This window comes from Girardinichthys multiradiatus, chromosome X (genome assembly GCF_021462225.1).
Source record: "Girardinichthys multiradiatus isolate DD_20200921_A chromosome X, DD_fGirMul_XY1, whole genome shotgun sequence".
Taxonomy (NCBI): domain Eukaryota; kingdom Metazoa; phylum Chordata; class Actinopteri; order Cyprinodontiformes; family Goodeidae; genus Girardinichthys; species Girardinichthys multiradiatus.
Genome location: NC_061817.1, coordinates 4,946,202 through 4,965,657, shown reverse-complemented (window position 1 = coordinate 4,965,657; position 19,456 = coordinate 4,946,202). Strand labels below are relative to the sequence as shown.

Below are 19,456 nucleotides of genomic sequence, written 5' to 3'. Positions count from 1 at the left end.
AGTCTACCTGCGACCCAAAACTCAGGTTTACATCAAAGAGTACTCCCCCCAGGTAATTATAGTGTGGTACCAGCTCCACTGTTTTGTCATTGATCTTCACTGGGTATGAAAAGTATCACTGGGATTTCCCAAAGTCTATGCATTTTCTTTTGTTTTATTGACATTAATATTTAAAAAGGATTCTTCACACCACTTGATCATGCCCATGATTGGTGCATCACTTCACCTACCTCTTTTCTTACCCTGATGCGGCCATCACTTTGGAACAGGGTAAATCTGGATTCATCAGACCACGTGACCTTTTACCAATCCTTCAGAGTCCAATTTTTATGTTCCCTAGCACACTGTAGCCATTTTTTCTGATTAGCCTTGCTGATAAGTGGTTTTCTTACAGCTACAAAGCCGTTCATTGCCGTTACCTTGAGTTCCCTTTGCATTGTGCATGTGGAAATTATCTTACTTTCACTTTTAAACATACTACTCAACCCAGTTTTGGTAGTTTCCGCAATTTTCTTAGATGTTTTCACTGCTTGATGCATGCCAATGATTTGACCCTTCTTAAACAGACTGACATCTTTTCCACGACCACAAGATGTCTTTTGACATGGTTGTTGAGAAGCTACTCATTGCATCAACTGGGGTTAAATAACTTGTTGCCAGCTGAAAGACAACCGCCCATGCAGTAATTGTACAATAGGAGGCTCGTTCCTATTTGCTTGGTTAAATCAAGGTGTCGACTTTTTTTTGGCCAGGCAGTGTATGTCTACCATGAGGTTATTGTCAGGTTTAACCAACCTAACAATATTTAAACAACACAGAAAAGAAGAGAGAGACAAAGTATTAGTTATTTACTCGTACGAGGAGAACGGTCAGAGATATGTTCAGTTACAAGTCCCCAACCATTCTGAACAACATCTCTCCGAACCCCCTTTTTATTTAGGATTGTCCCTAGTTACAATGAACATTAATCTCTAAAGGATGGGAAAACAACAGCTGCATCATAAACAAGTCATAAACTCCTTTATCTTTTAACAACATCTTTCCCACAGTCTCCTCCAACTTTGCAGGGTCAGCTCTGGCCTCTTGCTCAGTGCAATTAGCCCCTCTTTATGACCTCCTCAACTGGACTGTTTCCTTTCTCGCAAGCTCAGCTCCACTTATTATCCTGCAGACAAACTCATCACATCCTTTCTCACACATATATCATGAAAAGTTATATAATCAAATAGTCAAGTTAAAGAATAGGAGAAAATATAAGATAAATCTATATTCAATTATTCCAACATTTCCCCCCTGTATATCTTATATCTGCTCATATTCTCATATCACTTAACAGCCACTTCTGTCAGATTTGTTAACTGTAAGATTATTTTCATGAGTACAAAGACAATTATACTCAGAGGTACAGGTCCTTCTCAAAATATTAGCATATTGTGATAAAGTTCATTATGTTCCATAATGTCATGATGAAAATTTAACATTCATATATTTTAGATTCATTGCACACTAACTGAAATATATCAGGTCTTTTATTGTCTTAATACGGATGATTTTGGCATACAGCTCATGAAAACCCAAAATTCCTATCTCACAAAATTAACATATTTCATCCAACCAATAAAAGAAAAGTGTTTTTAATACAAAAAACGTCAACCTTCAAATAATCATGTAGAGTTATGCACTCAATACTTGGTCGGGAATCCTTTTGCAGAAATGACTGCTTCAATGCGGCGTGGCATGGAGGCAATCAGCCTGTGGCACTGCTGAGGTCTTATGGAGGCCCAGGATGCTTTGATAGCGGCCTTTAGCTCATCCAGAGTGTTGGGTCTTGGGTCTCTCAACGTTCTCTTCACAATATCCCACAGATTCTCTATGGGGTTCAGGTCAGGAGAGTTGGCAGGCCAATTGAGCCCGGTAATACCATGGTCAGTAAACCATTTACCAGTGGTTTTGGCACTGTGAGCAGGTGCCAGGTCGTGCTGAAAAATGAAATCTTCATCTCCATAAAGCTTTTCAGCAGATGGAAGCATGAAGAGCTCCAAAATCTCCTGATAGCTAGCTGCATTGACCCTGCCCTTGATAAAACACAGTGGACCAACACCAGCAGCTGACACGGCACCCCAGACCATCACTGACTGTGGGTACTTGACACTGGACTTCTGGCATTTTGGCATTTCCTTCTCCCCAGTCTTCCTCCAGACTCTGGCACCTTGATTTCCGAATGACATGCAGAATTTGCTTTCATCCAAAAAAAGTACTTTGGACCACTGAGCAACAATCCAGTGCTGCTTCTCTGTAGCCCAGGTCAGGCGCTTCTGCCGCTGTTTCTGGTTCAAAAGTGGCTTGACCTGGGGAATGCGGCACCTGTAGCCCATTCCCTGCACACGCCTGTGCACGGTGGCTCTGGATGTTTCTACTCCAGACTCAGTCCACTGCTTCCGCAGGTCCCCCAAGGTCTGGAATCGGCCCTTCTCCACAATCTTCCTCAGGGTCCGGTCACCTCTTCTCGTTGTGCAGCATTTTCTGCCACACTTTTTCCTTCCCACAGACTTCCCACTGAGGTGCCTTGATACAGCACTCTGAGAACAGCCTATTCGTTCAGAAATTTATTTCTGTGTCTTACCCTCTTGCTTGAGGGTGTCAATAGTGGCCTTCTGGACAGCAGTCAGGTCGGCAGTCTTACCCATGATTGGGGTTTTGAGTGATGAACCAGGCTGGGAGTTTTAAAGGCCTCAGGAATCTTTTGCAGGTGTTTAGAGTTAACTCGTTGATTCAGATGATGAGGTTCATAGCTCGTTTAGATTACTCATGATACTAAAATTTTATACTTCCCAAACATATCCAGCCAGGAGTCCCACATCGAGGCGTCTACTCCATAATGCTCTTTCATTTTGCCATTTAGAGATCTCAAACCTTCTATGGCTTTCATTTGGCTGCCATCAGCCAGCAGCAGTGTTGTTAGGTGCGAATGTGCAACATTTTTCTCCGAAAATAGCACAAACGTCTCCTTTTTCAGCTAACAACATGTCCAAAGCAATTCTATTCTGGAATGCTATCAGGGAAGTTGAAGCCAATTAGTCATGGACAGTTCAAACCCGCTTTGTGTCCAATTTCCTCGTTTTTGTACATTGTAATGGATATAATTGATCCTGTCTACGTTTCTGTTCAACGTACACCACCAACAGATACTTGATTCAAATCTTGCAGCTACTTGATCAGTTAATTTATATTCATCTACAGGTCCTTCTCAAAATATTAGCATATTGTGATAAAGTTCATTATTTTCCATAATGTCATGATGAAAATTTAACATTCATATATTTTAGCTTCATTGCACACTAACTGAAACATTTCAGGTCTTTTATTGTCTTAATACGGATGATTTTGGCAAACAGCTCATGAAAACCCAAAATTCCTATCTCACAAAATTAGCATATCATTAAAAGGTTCTCTAATCGAGCTATGAACATAATCATCTGAATCAACGAGTTAACTCTAAACACCTGCAAAAGATTCCTGAGGCCTTTAAAACTCCCAGCCTGGTTCATCACTCAAAACCCCAATCATGGGTAAGACTGCCGACCTGACTGCTGTCCAGAAGGCCACTATTGACACCCTCAAGCAAGAGGGTAAGACACAGAAAGAAATTTCTGAACGAATAGGCTGTTCCCAGAGTGCTGTATCAAGGCACCTCAGTGGGAAGTCTGTGGGAAGGAAAAAGTGTGGCAGAAAACGCTGCACAACGAGAAGAGGTGACCGGACCCTGAGGAAGATTGTGGAGAAGGGCTGATTCCAGACCTTGTGGGACCTGCGGAAGCAGTGGACTGAGTCTGGAGTACAAACATCCAGAGCCACTGTGCACAGGCGTGTGCAGGAAATGGGCTACAGGTGCCGCATTCCCCAGACCTGGGCTACAGAGAAGCAGCACTGGACTGTTGCTCAGTGGTCCAAAGTACTTTTTTCAGATGAAAGCAAATTCTGCATGTCATTCGGAAATCAAGGTGCCAGAGTCTGGAGGAAGACTGGGGAGAAGGAAATGCCAAAATGCCAGAAGTCCAGTGTCAAGTACCCACAGTCAGTGATGGTCTGGGGTGCCGTGTCAGCTGCTGGTGTTGGTCCACTGTGTTTTATCAAGGGCAGGGTCAATGCAGCTAGCTATCAGGAGATTTTGGAGCACTTCATGCTTCCATCTGCTGAAAAGCTTTATGGAGATGAAGATTTCATTTTTCAGCACGACCTGGCACCTGCTCACAGTGCCAAAACCACTGGTAAATGGTTTACTGACCATGGTATTACCGGGCTCAATTGGCCTGCCAACTCTCCTGACCTGAACCCCATAGAGAATTTGTGGGATATTGTGAAGAGAACGTTGAGAGACTCAAGACCCAACACTCTGGATGAGCTAAAGGCCGCTATCGAAGCATCCTGGGCCTCCATAAGACCTCAGCAGTGCCACAGGCTGATTGCCTCCATGCCACGCCGCATTGAAGCAGTCATTTCTGCCAAAGGATTCCCGACCAAGTATTGAGTGCATAACTGTACATGATTATTTGAAGGTTGACGTTTTTTGTATTAAAAACACTTTTCTTTTATTGGTCGGATGAAATATGCTAATTTTGTGAGATAGGAATTTTGGGTTTTCATGAGCTGTATGCCAAAATCATCCGTATTAAGACAATAAAAGACCTGAAATATTTCAGTTAGTGTGCAATGAATCTAAAATATGTGAATGTTAAATTTTCATCATGACATTATGGAAAATAATGAACTTTATCACAATATGCTAATATTTTGAGAAGGACCTGTATAGCATCTATGTATGTAGAGTCTCCCTCAGTCTGCCAAGCTACTTCTCTGCACTTCCTATCACACCAATCATGTGGATTTAACACTAACTAGAAACCTGCAAGCAGCTTTGAAGGCCCTCGCACCCCTCAGCGCAACTCGGGCTGTTGAGCGACCGCAGGAGCCTGACATCGCCTCATACATGTCACATATGATGACACCGCGTCACTTCAACACGTCGCCAGTAGTTGGCTCTTTGAGCAACATGTCATATGATCTTCGGTCATGCAGAGTTTGGGTCTGGCAAAAAGCATTCAAAATTTTGAGTAAATCGGACCTTCCAGAAGGACGCTGCATTCACTTGTTTGTTTGTGGGAGGGGCTAAAACAACATCATCAATTGACTGTGTCAAAATGTCCATCATTAACTCATGATCATGTATACTACATTTCAAGTGGATCCGATGATGTATGAGGGAGATATAGCCCTTGAAGTGTCCTAGGGGGTGCTATTGATCCAAATGTCAATGTAATGTAATAGAGGTGTTTGGGGGCTGACAAAGATCAACCATAATCAGTTTGGAGTAAATGGGACATTCGTAAAGGAATCTGCACTGACTTGTTTTTTTGTGGGCGGGGCTAAAATGCTGTCATAAGTTGACTGTGTGAACATGTCCATCATTAACTCACGATCATGTATACTACATTTCAAATGGATCCGAGGATGTATGAGGGAGAGAGCACTTGAAGTGACCTAGGGGGCGCTCTTGATCCAAATTCCAATGTAATGTAATAGAGCTGCTTAGGGGCTAACAAAGATGAAGAATTATCAGTTTGGAGTGAATCGGACCATGCATGTGTAATTTAGAGCCAAACGTATGGCGTGGCGTGACATCAGAATTCGCCATGCCATCATAGCCACACTCTCCAGTTAAAGCAGTCAGTACTGGCAACTGTCTAAGACCATCATGTTATCTGTTACTTGGGACAGTTTCACATTGATTAGGTGAAGAACATCAAACATTGACTCTGTAAAGGAAAATGGGAGACTTCCTGTTCTCAGGGGGCGAGGCTTCGATGATGTCAGCATCTGATCAGTGAATATTGTTGAGGCCTAGAGGCAGATCAATCCCAGAAGGTTTCATTTGTCTGTGACTTTCCTTGTAGGAGCTATATCAATTTAGTGTTTTATGGCGAGAAGTCATATTTTGAGGCGTGGCCACACCCACACGCTTTCATGTATGAAAAAGCTTTTGATAACTTTTGATCCCCAATCCCTTAAGAGTATAGTGAGTGATTTTCAAGTCTCTAAGTATAAAGTTGTAGGAGGAGTTCGCTCAGATATGCGGGTTAGAAACGGCCAAAACAGACTCAAAATGGCAACTTTAATCCAAGATGGCCGACTTCCTGTGGTGTTTGGACCAATGCTCCAAGGGACTTTTTTGTAGGTCCTGAGAAGTGACATATGTGTACCAAATTTCCGATTCCTCGGTCAAAGCATGGCTTGGGGCTGTTTTTATTTTTATTTTCTAGGGGGCGCTGTTTACGAATTAGGCCACACCCACCGAATATGTCATCAGATCTCTGTTGTGGACTGGACAAGGATAAATCACATTGAATTTGTTGCAGATCAGATGATCTATGTGGAAATTAGAGCCAAACGTATGGCCATGGCGTGACGTCTGACTTCGCCGCGCCACCACGGCGCCACGCCCTTTTATGAAAAGTCACTGTGCTTCAAACGAAGTTAGACCCATAAGTTATCTGTCTTCTGACACACTTTCAAGTTGATTGGGTCAAGAGGGTCAGAGAGTCAGAGAGTCACCTTTCCAAGTGAAAAAAGTGACTTCCGGTTCTGAGGGGGCGTGGCTTTGAATATGTCAGCATATGACCCCATAGTATTGTCGGGAACCCGAATGTTCTCCTTCATGCCAACTTTGGTGTGATTTGGAATTTGTTTGGGAAAGTTATTGCAATTTGTCACTTTCGGCGCGAACGCCAAGTTTGTGGCCCGGCCACGCCCCCATGGCCAAAAACTCACGATTTTGATAACTTTTACTCCCCCATCCCTTAACTGCATGTTGACCAAATATGAACCCGATATCTAAAAATCCCTAGGAGGAGTTCGTTAAAGTTCGAGGTGAGTAAAAGTGAAAAACGGGCCAAAATCGGCCTTTGACCCAAAATGGCCGACTTTCTGTGCATTTTAGGGCATACCCCCAGGAGACTTTTTTTCTTGTTTTGAGGTGCTCTAGCATTGTGCCAAATTTCAGATCTGTACGACTTACGGTTCGGGCTATCTCACGTTTGGGGGCGTGGCTAAGTGGTTAGGCCACGCCCACTGATGACGACATTAAGGATCAAGAATTTTCGTTGGGGGACCATTTTGGGTAAAAGCGTGTGCATCTAGGGGCTTGGGAAAGTCCCCATATTGCCCCGCAAAGACGCAACGGAAAAAAGAATAACTAGAAACCTGCAAGCAGCTTTGAAGGCCCTCGCACCCCTCAGCGCAACTCGGGCTGTTGAGCGACCGCAGGAGCCTGGCATCGCCTCATACACGCCACCGACGATGACACCGCTTCACTTCAACACGTCGTCACTAAGTGGTACTGTGAGCAACATGTCATATGATCTTCGGTCATGCAGAGTTTCGGTCTGGCAAAAAGCATTCAAACTTTCGAATAAATCGGACCTTCCAGAAGGACGCTGCATTCACTTGTTTGTTTGTGGGAGGGGCTAAAACAACATCATCAATTGACTGTGTCAAAATGTCCATCATTAACTCATGATCATGTATACTACATTTCAAGTGGATCCGATGATGTATGAGGGAGATATAGCCCTTGAAATGTCCTAGGGGGTGCTATTGATCCAAATGTCAATGTAATGTAATAGAGGTGTTTGGGGGCTGACAAAGATCAACCATAATCAGTTTGGAGTAAATGGGACATTCGTAAAGGAATCTGCACTGACTTGTTTTTTTTGTGGGCGGGGCTAAAATGCTGTCATAAGTTGACTGTGTGAACATGTCCATCATTAACTCACGATCATGTATACTACATTTCAAATGGATCCGAGGATGTATGAGGGAGAGAGCACTTGAAGTGACCTAGGGGGCGCTCTTGATCCAAATTCCAATGTAATGTAATAGAGCTGCTTAGGGGCTGACAAAGATGAAGAATTATCAGTTTGGAGTGAATCGGACCATGCATGTGTAATTTAGAGCCAAACGTATGGCAGTGGCGTGACATCAGAATTCGCCACGCCATCATGGCCACACTCTCCAGCTAAAGCAGTCAGTCCTGGCGACTGTCTAAGACCATCATGTTATCTGTTACTTGGGACAGTTTCATATTGATTAGGTGAAGAAAATAAAAAATTGACTCTGTAAAGGAAAACGGGACACTTCCTGTTCGCAGGGGGCGGGGTTTCGATGATGTCAGCATCTGACCAGTGAATATTGTTCAGGCCTAGAGGCAGATCAATCCCAGAAGGTTTAATTTCTCTGTGACTTTCCTTGTAGGAGCTATATCAATTTAGTGTTTTATGGCGAGAAGTCATATTTTGAGGCTTAGCCAGGCCCACATACTTTCATGTAGCAAAACGTTTTTGATAACTTTTGATCCCCAATGCCTTAAGAGTATACTGAGTGATTTTCAAGTCTCTAAGTCAAAAGCTGTAGGAGGAGTTCGCTCAGATATGCGGGCTAAAAACGCCCAAAAGAGGGTCAAAATGGCAACTTCAATCCAAAATGGCCGACTTCCTGTTGGGTTTGGACCAATGCTCCAATAGAGTTTTTTGTAGGTCCTGAGAAGATACATATGTGTACCAAATTTCAGATTCCTCGGTCAAAGCATGGCTTGGGGCTGATTTTTTCTAATTTTGTAGGGGGCGCTGTGGACGAATTAGGCCACGCCCACTGAATATGTCATCAGATCTCTGTTGGGGACTGGACAAGGATCAATCACATTGAATTTGGTGCAGATCAGATGATCTATGTGGAAATTAGAGCCAAACGTATGGCCATGGCGTGACGTCTGACTTCGCGGCGCCGCCATGGCCACGCCCTTTTATGTTTCCAGTGGTGACTCGCTTATGGAAAACTGATTTATCCTTATCTGCTTTAATTACAGAAAAAACAGAATCCTTGTGCTGACACATTTCATTAGGATTAGTTTGATTCATTACTTCCATCACACAGAGTTGTGGTATCACAGCTGGAATTAGCCTGGGACCCATACACACAACACAATCTCTTTCTCTACCATCAATAACCAGTTATTATTTGTTCCTGATACTCCTGTAATAACCTGGAACTTAGTCATCTGTGGTTAACTTTCCTAACATAATTTTCACTCTCTTCGCTCTGTTACCTGGATTACATTATCAGCTTTATGGAACTTAAACAACTTATTTTAATAACTAGCATAAGCAGTGGTGCACCACTCTGGTGTCCAATTATTTCCTTCATCAGCTACCATTATGGACCATGAGGTGTCTCTTCTATCATTAGTTAAGTACCATTTATAACTTCTATAATCTTGTCCTTTCCTTCCTCGTTTGGTCAAGCTAATGAGTGGGATCAGCACCACAGATATGGTTTTAGATTTCACGCACACTTCAATACCATATGTATAAGAAGTTTGTTTAGTGCACATAGTTAGGTTATCTTGCCTTCCTTGATTTAGCGCTACTTGTTTCATATAACTCATAACAGACGTTGTTACATTCTAATTCATCTTGACTGGTTTCCAGAAATACCAGAAAAATAAAAATCAATATAAGAAAAAATATATATAACCACCCAGCATCGGAAAGCATTGCTCATCCATCTAGAAATCATTTTGGCTGACATTTTCACTCCTCTAAATGGTTCCAGTGTCTTAATTATCTTCACTGACTTTCGGATCTCTCCAGCCTCTAAATGTCTGGGTCCACCCTATTATCAGTCTATAAATCACTTCCCCTGATGGAGCTTTCAACCGAAATGATCTTTTTACAATGTGTAAGGTGAATACAGGTTGATCTCTCAGTTATTTTTACTGCCCTTGCAGTGGTTAATAATAACTAATATGGATCCTCCCACTTAGGTGAATACCAATGCTTCTTTTTTACACTCCTTATTAACACCCAATCTCCTGGTTTCACTAGTTAGTTTTCCTGCTATGAAATAGAACATTCCTCATAGCTTAAATTTATTTCTGTTGGTTTCTAACATACTCCTCATATAATCAGCTAGGTTAGCTTCTTCATCTAACTCCCACTTATTTTTTAACTGTGGTAATCTGTATGGTCTTCCAAATAACATTTCATAGGGTGTTAACCCTGAGGTGCTTGTAATGTTTATTTGGAAATAGTTCTATCCGTTTAGAAAATGCATCTATAACGACTAAACAGAACTTTTTTCACTTCACTGTGATTTAACTCAATAAAATCCATATGAATTGTTTGAAAAGGGTATCTTAGTTTTGAAAATTTTCCCCTTTGTGGTCTTAAATTCCCTTGTGGATAATGTTTTACACATGCTAAACATGTTTTACAAAAACCTTTTTTAATAAGAATTTTTAGAATTTAATCAATATGTTATATAATATTAATATATCTGTCCTACTATTCCCCCCTGTTGAGACATTATGAAACACGATGGCTCAAATATTGCTTCCATTTATAGGTTCTTTGGTAGGACAGGTTTATTATCGGGTCAAATATAGTTTTCATTTTTTAATGCAGCTCCATGTTTTTTCCACATTGCTATCTCCTGTAGTGAGCTTTGTTGTTGCATTTCTTTTAACACTATATATTGTCGATATTATGTTGTTTTTCCATTACTAATATTTTGATTTGTCCAGCTGCAGCCTTTCTTGTTGTCTTATCTGCAAATAGTTTGCAGACCTCAATTAGCGCAATTAACTATGCAGCCTGTGCAGAATAATGTGAAGGTAATTGTTCTGCTTTTAACACTATCTCTTGTCACCAACGCATATCCTGTTTGTGTCTTCCCTCTCTCATCTTTTTTGGAGAAATCATTCACATAAACTACTTCGTGATCCTGCAAATCACTTCTAATTTATTTATTTATTTATTTTTATTTTTCTACTAATTCTGCAGTAATAATACTGAAACTGCATGGGAAACTCTTAAGGTTAAAAGGTGAAACAACACTATTGCAGCACTGCAACTGTCATTTTAGGCTGCAATTACAGATCTCACACAATATAGTTGCGCACACGCAACACTATCTAGTTTTGAAAAGAAATAGGCTATTATTTTCATTTTATCTCCATGTTGTTGAACCAGAACTGAAGTCATAAAATGTCCCTTGCAATCTACCATCTGAACAAACGGTTTACTATAATCTGGTAATGCTAAAGCAGTACTGGAAACTAGAACTTGTTTTATGTTGGTAAATGCTTCTTTAGCTTCTACACTCCATTTCAGTTCAAACGTCATTTTCAGCTCTTCCTCATACATTAGTTTATTTAATGGAGTTACTATTTCTGCATAATTTGGCACCCAGTTTCTACAATAATTAGTTAGTCCAAGGAAGGACATCATTTGCTTTTTTGTTACTGGTTTTAGAACTTGTAATATTGCAGTCTTTCCTTCTTCTACAATTTTGCGTCCCCCTGCGCTAAGATTGTGACCTACGTATTTAACCTCATTTTTACACAATGGAAGTTTCTTTTTACTGACTTCGTGTCCCTCTTCTGCTAAATGTTTTAATAATGCTATTGTGTCATTTTTACAAATCTCCTCATCAGGAGAGGCTAGTAGCACATCATCAACATATAATCAACTCTGACTACCTCCTAGAGGGTCAAACATGGCCATACTTGCACTCATTTCCTGAAAGTATATAGTTGGACTTTCACAGTAGGCTTGAGGTAGTCTGGTATAAGTATATCTTTGTCCATCAAAGGTAAATGCAAACCGGAACTGCCTATCTTTCCTGTTGATGGAGCTTGTTTTTTTAACTGGAAAAATGGGGTTGTTACCTGGTGAATCCTCACATTTTATTATCACCCCTGCAGTTATTAAATCCTTTATTACTGCTTTTATTCCTTCACGAGCATCATATTTCAAAGGGCATTGTTTTACTCTGGGCCTGTATTCTGTTTTTGCTCTAATCTGAACAGGTAATGCTCCTTTACTAAACCCACATCAGTAGGGTCTTTTGACCATAACTTATCAGGGACTTCATTCAAACACTGTTCCTACTGTTCAGTAAGGAATAATTCTCATTGTTATTTTGTATGCAAATGTATCCCTTCCTGCACTGTCACTGTCCAAAATAATAATTTTCTAATTAATCCTGTGGATGCACTAGTTTCTGTATTCATTGTTGTTGCAAACCAGTCTGTGACATCTTTTCCCCTCTGCACTACTCTTCCCATCCTGCCACTTGAGTTCTTTATCCTTGAATAAAGATATTTGTGGAGGTGACCACATGTTGCAGAGCTTCCTAGTGTCTTCCTCTAACACTACTTCAGCAACTGACGTACTCTTTCTTTCTGTATAAACATAAGTTACCATGACTTTTATAGGGGTTACTTTATTTAATACTTCTTCATAAATTTTATCCTGTCCAGGAGTATTTTTATACCACATGGTAATATGTAAATCATCTGGTGTCATTTGATCTTGTAGTTGAGTAATGACATTTCTTCCTTCTGTTAGTAAAGCTGTCCCTATGTCTAGGGGTGGCTTATTCAGAACATCCAGTTAATAGTGGTAATAAGGTGGTCCTACTCTTTTTTTAACATCAACACCCTGATGTTATTTGTCTGTAATCTCCTCTGCTCACATCCTCTCTGACCCCTGCGGTTTTTTGTCCTCTGCCTCTAAATTTTTCTCTTCCTCTGTTGTTTTAATAATAAATCTGCTCTTCTTCTTCTTCTTGCTGAAAAAAGGTGTTGCCTATTTAATTATTTATTGCCTTTGCATCCACAAAAGTTAGTCACTTACAATCCCACTGTTTTGGTATGAGGCAAAACCTAGTGGTTTAAATCCTCCATTCATTTCTCACATACACACATTTAAACGCGGATTTTTTCTTAGTATTTTTTTTGTTGTTTAAAATACTTAAACGCAGATTCCGCCGTTCTGGAAACACGGAATTTTAGTATTACTTTCTTAATACTTAAGAGGACTCTGTCGTCCCCTACAACCTCGGAATTTTCTGTATTTTCCCTAATACTTTAAGCAGGACTCCGGCGCACTGCTGTTACCTGTTAGGGCCTAGGATTCACAGGGTTTGTTTACTTCACGCAATGACCCCCAGTCATTCGTCACACATTTGTTTTAAATCCAGATTCACTCACCACTTTGTCAGCCGTCAGACTCCTGTGGGTGGGCCGAAATCCAGTCCCAGAAAGGGTCTGTGTGTCTCCCTGTTGAAGACAGCCGTGCGCACGGTCTTTTCCTGGAGTCTACCGACCCGCTGGAACCATCAGGCGTAGTTGGAATCCGGCTCGAAAGGACCAAATTAATGTCAGGTTTAACCAACCTAACAATATTTAAACAACACAGAAAAGAAGAGAGAGACAAAGTATTAGTTATTTACTCGTACGAGGAGAACGGTCAGAGATATGTTCAGTTACAAGTCCCCAACCATTCTGAACAACATCTCTCCGAACCCCCTTTTTATTTAGGATTGTCCCTAGTTACAATGAACATTAATCTCTAAAGGATGGGAAAACGACAGCTGCATCATAAACAGGTTATAAACTCCTTTATCTTTTAACAACATCTTTCCCACAGTCTCCTCCAACTTTGCAGGGTCAGCTCTGGCCTCTTGTTCAGTGCAATCAGCCCCTCTTTATGACCTCCTCAACTGGACTGCTTCCTTTCTCGCAAGCTCAACTCCACTTATTATCCTGCAGACAAACTCATCACATCCTTTCTCACACATATATCATGAAAAGTTATATAATCAAATAGTCAAGTTAAAGAATAGGAGAAAATATAAGATAAATCTATATTCAATTATTCCAACAGTTATGATGAAGAAGGTTCAAGAACAGGGATTTTAGACAACACTGAAGGTAAACCATATGAATTCTGAACCTTGCTGTTTAGGCATTTACAATATTTATATATATATTTGGTGTACACACACCAGCTCATGACATCATCCACACCTACTGGCTAAACAATCTGACTGCTATCCATGAACACCAGGGAACCCAGGTGAATCAGCTATAATACGATGACCCACCCAAGGTCAGACCATCCTGATCATAAAGAGAGGGGGATTTCCAATCCAACTACCAGCCAATAACATAACAGTGCCCTACATGGAAGCTCCTGTCAGGTATCATAGCGTAGATGAATAGACACATGAGTCAGTAAATGAGCAGGACCCATTAGGGGTTTGGCAGAAACACCGGTGAAGCCAAACACTAGCTACTGATTGACAGGTAACCAACAGAAAAATCTTGTTTGTTAAGACACACATGATAAGTGGCAAAAATGGCACAAAAAGCATTAAAATCACCACTTTTTAACATTTGTGGACTACAAACGTTTTTTCTAAATCTGTGATCAAAGTATCATGATTTTGAACAGGTGAGCATGTTTCTGTTTTTTGCTAGACCTTCTATCAGATAGCTCCAATCCTACAAAAAAAAAAAACAGATAAAAAGCTTGTTACCCAATTCTGGATTTATCATACCTCCAGCTTGAAGTCCTTTTATTTAGATGCCAAAAAAGTGTTGGAGTGACCGGATGTCTCTCACGCTGTTTTAAAGGATAGTCTACTGTAGCTCTGTCCCTCTGCTCCCCCACTTGTTGCAGTGCATTGCTGGTCATGTGGCTGAAAGGCTACGCCACATTTTCCAGGAAATTATTGTCTGTCTGAAAATATTTACAGTTGCAAAAGACACAGACACTCATGGTGTGGAAACACAAAACCTTGGTGGTGAGAGCATCATGCTATGGGGATGCCAACTATCACCATTAAAACATTATTAAAATTGTATTAATCAATATGTTGATATTTAATCATTAGCAGAAATAATATTTGATTTTCTCTTTTAAATAAAACAAATCGTGTCATTTATTTGGTACATTTTACCCTGGTAGTCTTACTCAAGGTTATCAGTCAGAATCTCATACTTGTCCATGCCTAGTTTTAAATAGTTCATACAGTTATAATAATTCAAACTCCTGGTAGATTTAGGTTTAATATGTGTAACTTCTGTATTTTTCTGAGAGCAGAGAAGAAGATGGGTCAGAAAAACGTCCAGCAAGATATCGGGGACCAGTTTAATGATGTGATCTCCAGACTGCAGTCAAAGCAGTTGTTCCAGTCTGACTGGGACATTGCTTCTTTTGCTATCTTCTTCATCTTCATTGGTAAGTTCAGCTCAAGGTGGCAGCATATTGGAGTATGCAGTTACTTTTATTCTGACTTATTCTTTTTAAAAACTTTAATTCCTCTTTTTCTGCCTGGGACCTTGCATTTTTGGACATTTATTCACTTTGGTTTTGGATGCTGTGCAGATGGAAGGATTTTTTGCTGATATCTTGATACTGTTGGACAGTTGTTATGATGCGTAACCATAGCAACATCTGAAAAGCTCAAATTATACTACAGTCCCAAATGCCAGATACGTTGAAAAGGAGGTGCCATGAATGCAGAGTAGTAGCAAAGAGGAGATAGGGAAGGAGGAAGTTGCAATCTATTAATTATTATTTACTCCCAAGGATTATTAGTGTCATTTGATTTGTTTTTCTGTCTGTATCATTGTAATGTTTTTCCTCATGTACAGCACTTTGAGTGCCTTGTTGCTGAAAATCGCTATATAAATAAACTTGACTTGACTTGACTTCAATTCAATTCAATTCAAAAATACTTTATTAATCCCAAAGGGAAATTAAACTTGACTTAATCTCTTTCATCAATCACAATGGGCAATTTGAGATTGTTGGAAAACAAATTGGATGAACTCCTAGCCCTAACAAGAACCCAACCAGAATATTGGGAATACAGTATTATGTATTTCACTGAGACATGACCATAGGATATATACAATACAGACCAAAAGTTTGGACACACCTTCTCATTCAAAGAGTTGTCTTTATTTTCATGATTATGAATATTGTAGCTTCACACCTAAGGCATCAACACTATGAATTAACACATGTGGAATTATATACTGAACAAAAACGTGTGAAACAACTGAAAATATGTCTTATATTCTAGGTTCTTCAAAGTAGCCACCTTTTGCTTTGATTACTGCTCCGCACACTCTTGGCATTCTGTTGATGAGCTTCAAGAGGTAGTCACCTGAAATGGTTTTCCAACAGTCTTGAAGGAGTTCCCAGAGATGCTTAGCACTTGTTGGCCCTTTTGCCTTCACTCTGCGGTCCAGCTCACCCCAAACCATCTCGATTGGGTTCAGGTCCGGTGATTGTGAAGGCCAGGTCAACTGGTCACTCTTGGCATTCTGTTGATGAGCTTCAAGAGGTAGTCACCTGAAATGGTTTTCACTTCACAGGTGTGCCCTGTCAGGTTTAATAAGTGGGATTTCAAGCCTTATAAATGGGTTTGGGACCATCAGTTGTGTTGTGCAGGAGGTGGATACAGTACACAGCTGATAGTCCTACTGAATAGACTGTTAGAATTTGCATTACGGCAAGAAAAAAGCAGCTAAGTAAAGAAAAACGAGTGGCCATCATTACTTTAAGAAATGAAGGTCAATCAGTCCGAACAATTGGGAAAACTTTGAAAGTGTCCCAAAGTGCAGTCACAAAAACCATCAAGGGCTACAAAGAAACTGGCTCACATGAGGACCACCCCAGGAAAGGAAGACCAAGAGTCACCTCTGCTGCGGACGATAAGTTCATCCGAGTCACCAGCCTCAGTAATCGCAGGTTAACAGCAGCTTAGATTAGAGAACAGGTCCATGCCACACAGAGTTCTAGCAGCAGACACATCTCTAGAACAACTGTTAGGAGGAGACTGTGTGAATCAGGCCTTCAAGGTAAAATAGCTGCTAGGAAACCACTGCTGAGGACAGGCAACAAGCAGACGAGACTTGTTTGGGCTAAAAAACACAAGGAATGGAAATTAGACCAGTGGAAATCTGTGCTTTGGTCTGATGAGTCCAGGTTTGAGATCTTTGGTTTCAACCACCGTGTCTCTGTGCGGCGCAGAAGAGGTGAACGGATGGACTCTACATGTCTGGTTCCCACCGTGAAGCATGGAGTAGGAGGTGTGATGGTGTGAGAGTGCTTTGCTGGTGACACAGTTGGGGATTTATTCAAAATTGAAGGCATACTGAACCCACATCGCTACCACAGCATCTTGCAGCGGCATGCTATTCCATCCGGTTTGCGTTTAGTTGGACCATCATTTATTTTTCAACAGGACAATGACCCCAAACACACCTCCAGGCTGTGTAAATAAATTGACCAAGACGGAGAGTGATGGGGTGATGCGCCAGATGACCTGGCCTCTACAGTCACCGGACCTGAACCCAATCGAGATGGTTTGGGGTGAGCTGGACCGCAGAGTGAAGGCAAAAGGGCCAACAAGTGCTAAGCATCTCTGGGAACTCCTTCAAGACTGTTGGAAAACCATTTCAGGTGACTACCTCTTGAAGCTCATCAACAGAATGCCAAGAGTGTGCGGAGCAGTAATCAAAGCAAAAGGTGGCTACTTTGAAGAACCTAGAATATAAGACATATTTTCAGTTGTTTCACACTTTTTTGTTCAGTATATAATTCCACATGTGTTAATTCATAGTTTTGATGACTTCAGTGAAAATAAAGAAAACTCTTTGAATGAGAAGGTGTGTCCAAGCTTTTGGTCTGTACTGTATATCCTGACTCCAACGTCTCACTGCCGGGCTTTCTGACCATACAAGCAGAGATTTAAAGAGGAGTGGCAAAACCAAAGGAGGTGGATTAGCAGTGCTTGTGCACAACAGATGGTGTAATCAAAGATATGTTACTGTAAAGTGTAATCTTTGAAACCCAAATATTAAATTGTTAGCAGGAAGTTTTCTTCCATATTTACCAAGAGTTTACCACTGTTATTTTGACAACTGTATACATTCCACGATCTGATGTTGTGATATTACATGTGAAGTCATCAGCTCAGTTGTTGCTAATGTAACCCTTATTTGTTGCTTAGTAGCTTCTCCAAACAGGACAGCATACACAGAACAATAGCACATGGAGCCCTCTCTCAATCTCTTCTATATCTAACCAGCTCCCCCTTGAAACTGGTGAAGTGGGAACCAAAAATCACAATGTGTTACGCTCATAATAAACACTTATTTAAACTATATTTAAAGTCCCAAAATGTCATTGACCATCAACATACTTGCTGCAGAAATTAAACCTTAACGATATTGACTGTCTAAATGACTCAAGGTAACACTAAGGTACAGACACATCACACCAATACTTTTATGGCAGTATCTGGTGATTTTATTCACGCCTCACTCTCTGCTACACTTCCACCATTTTAATAGTTTGTCACCTGCTCTACCAGAGAAAACAAAACATTGGATTTGTTTGCAAATGTCAGGGGTGCATAGAGTTCCAAATCAAGACTTCCTCCTGGCAAAGCAAATCATAATCTCGTTTTTCTCTGCATGGTGTATAAACCCCTTGTTCAGAGGCAACCTGTAATAAATAAAACAGTGAGAAGATGGTCACAGGAAGCTGAAGTGGCCCTGCAGGGATGTTTTCAAACTACAGACTGGGATGTCCTGTGCCAGCCACATGGAGAGGACACTAGTGGCATGACTAAGTGTGTGACCAACTATAGTAGAGATAACACCATCCCTACCAGAACAATGAGATGCTTCCCTGATTACAATCCCTGGATCATCAATGATGTGAAGGAACTTCTAAACAAGAACCAAAGAGTGAGACATGGAATTAATGAGTTTACAGAAGCAATTTAAAGGCAAGATTAGAAACAGCAAGGAGCTGTACAGAAAGATGCTAGAGAGCAAACTCCAGTAGAACAATATAAGAGATGTGTGGTCAGAGATGAGGAAGATCACAGGCTTCAAGCAAAAGGAGGATCAGATAGATGGAAGTCTGGACAGAGCCCATGAACTGAACACATTCTTCAATAGCTTCAGTTCAGGAACAAGCTCAGCATCCTCTTCTTCTGCCCACAGCCAAACAGATATCCCACCCTCCTTTTTTTCTGCAGCACTATTGGCCATTACTTTTCTCATGTTTTCCGAAAGTGAGCTGGCAGGAAATTGGGTTTAGAAAGGTTGAAGGCATGCGGCAAATGTCAGCCTGGACCTAAACTCAGCCACATCCATGTTGAGAACCAAAGCCTCTATACATCCGTCATGCTTTCTACTCCTGCATCACTGCCGTGCCCATCACACCCTCCTTTGACCCAATGCTTTTTTGTCATGCCTCAGATGTTTTATTGTTCTCCTCGGCCCCAGACCCTTCTGCTTCTACATGTTTGTCCGCAACCCAATCAGGAGATGCTGGTACTCCTATTGTGTCCCCCTACCACCTGTCTGTTTCTGTAAGTCAGGTGAAGAGGCAGCTGGAGAGAAACAACAATCCGGTGTTGTGAAAGACCGGTCTTGTTTCATTTCCACAGAAACCTCACTCATCAGTTCTCAATGACTAGACCTGTTGCCCTGACATTTCGCATCATGAAGGTCCTAGAGAGACTCCGG

At 41.1% G+C, this 19,456-nt stretch overlaps 1 protein-coding gene across 4 annotated transcripts in view; it reads left to right on the top strand.

Annotated features, from left to right (window-relative positions):
- The window catches only part of LOC124862933 (small integral membrane protein 22-like), a 102,555-nt gene that overhangs the window by 76,868 nt on the left and 6,231 nt on the right, over positions 1-19,456 (top strand). For 2 of the 4 annotated variants that reach the window (XM_047357144.1, XM_047357143.1), the window contains one exon: positions 15,003-15,140. In XM_047357144.1, the coding sequence (XP_047213100.1) occupies positions 15,011-15,140 (130 nt within the window). In that variant the 5' untranslated portion in view covers positions 15,003-15,010. Of the gene's footprint in view, positions 1-14,997; positions 15,141-19,456 lie in introns of all 4 variants that reach the window. The other 2 variants (XM_047357145.1, XM_047357142.1) reach the window with 2 other exon arrangements.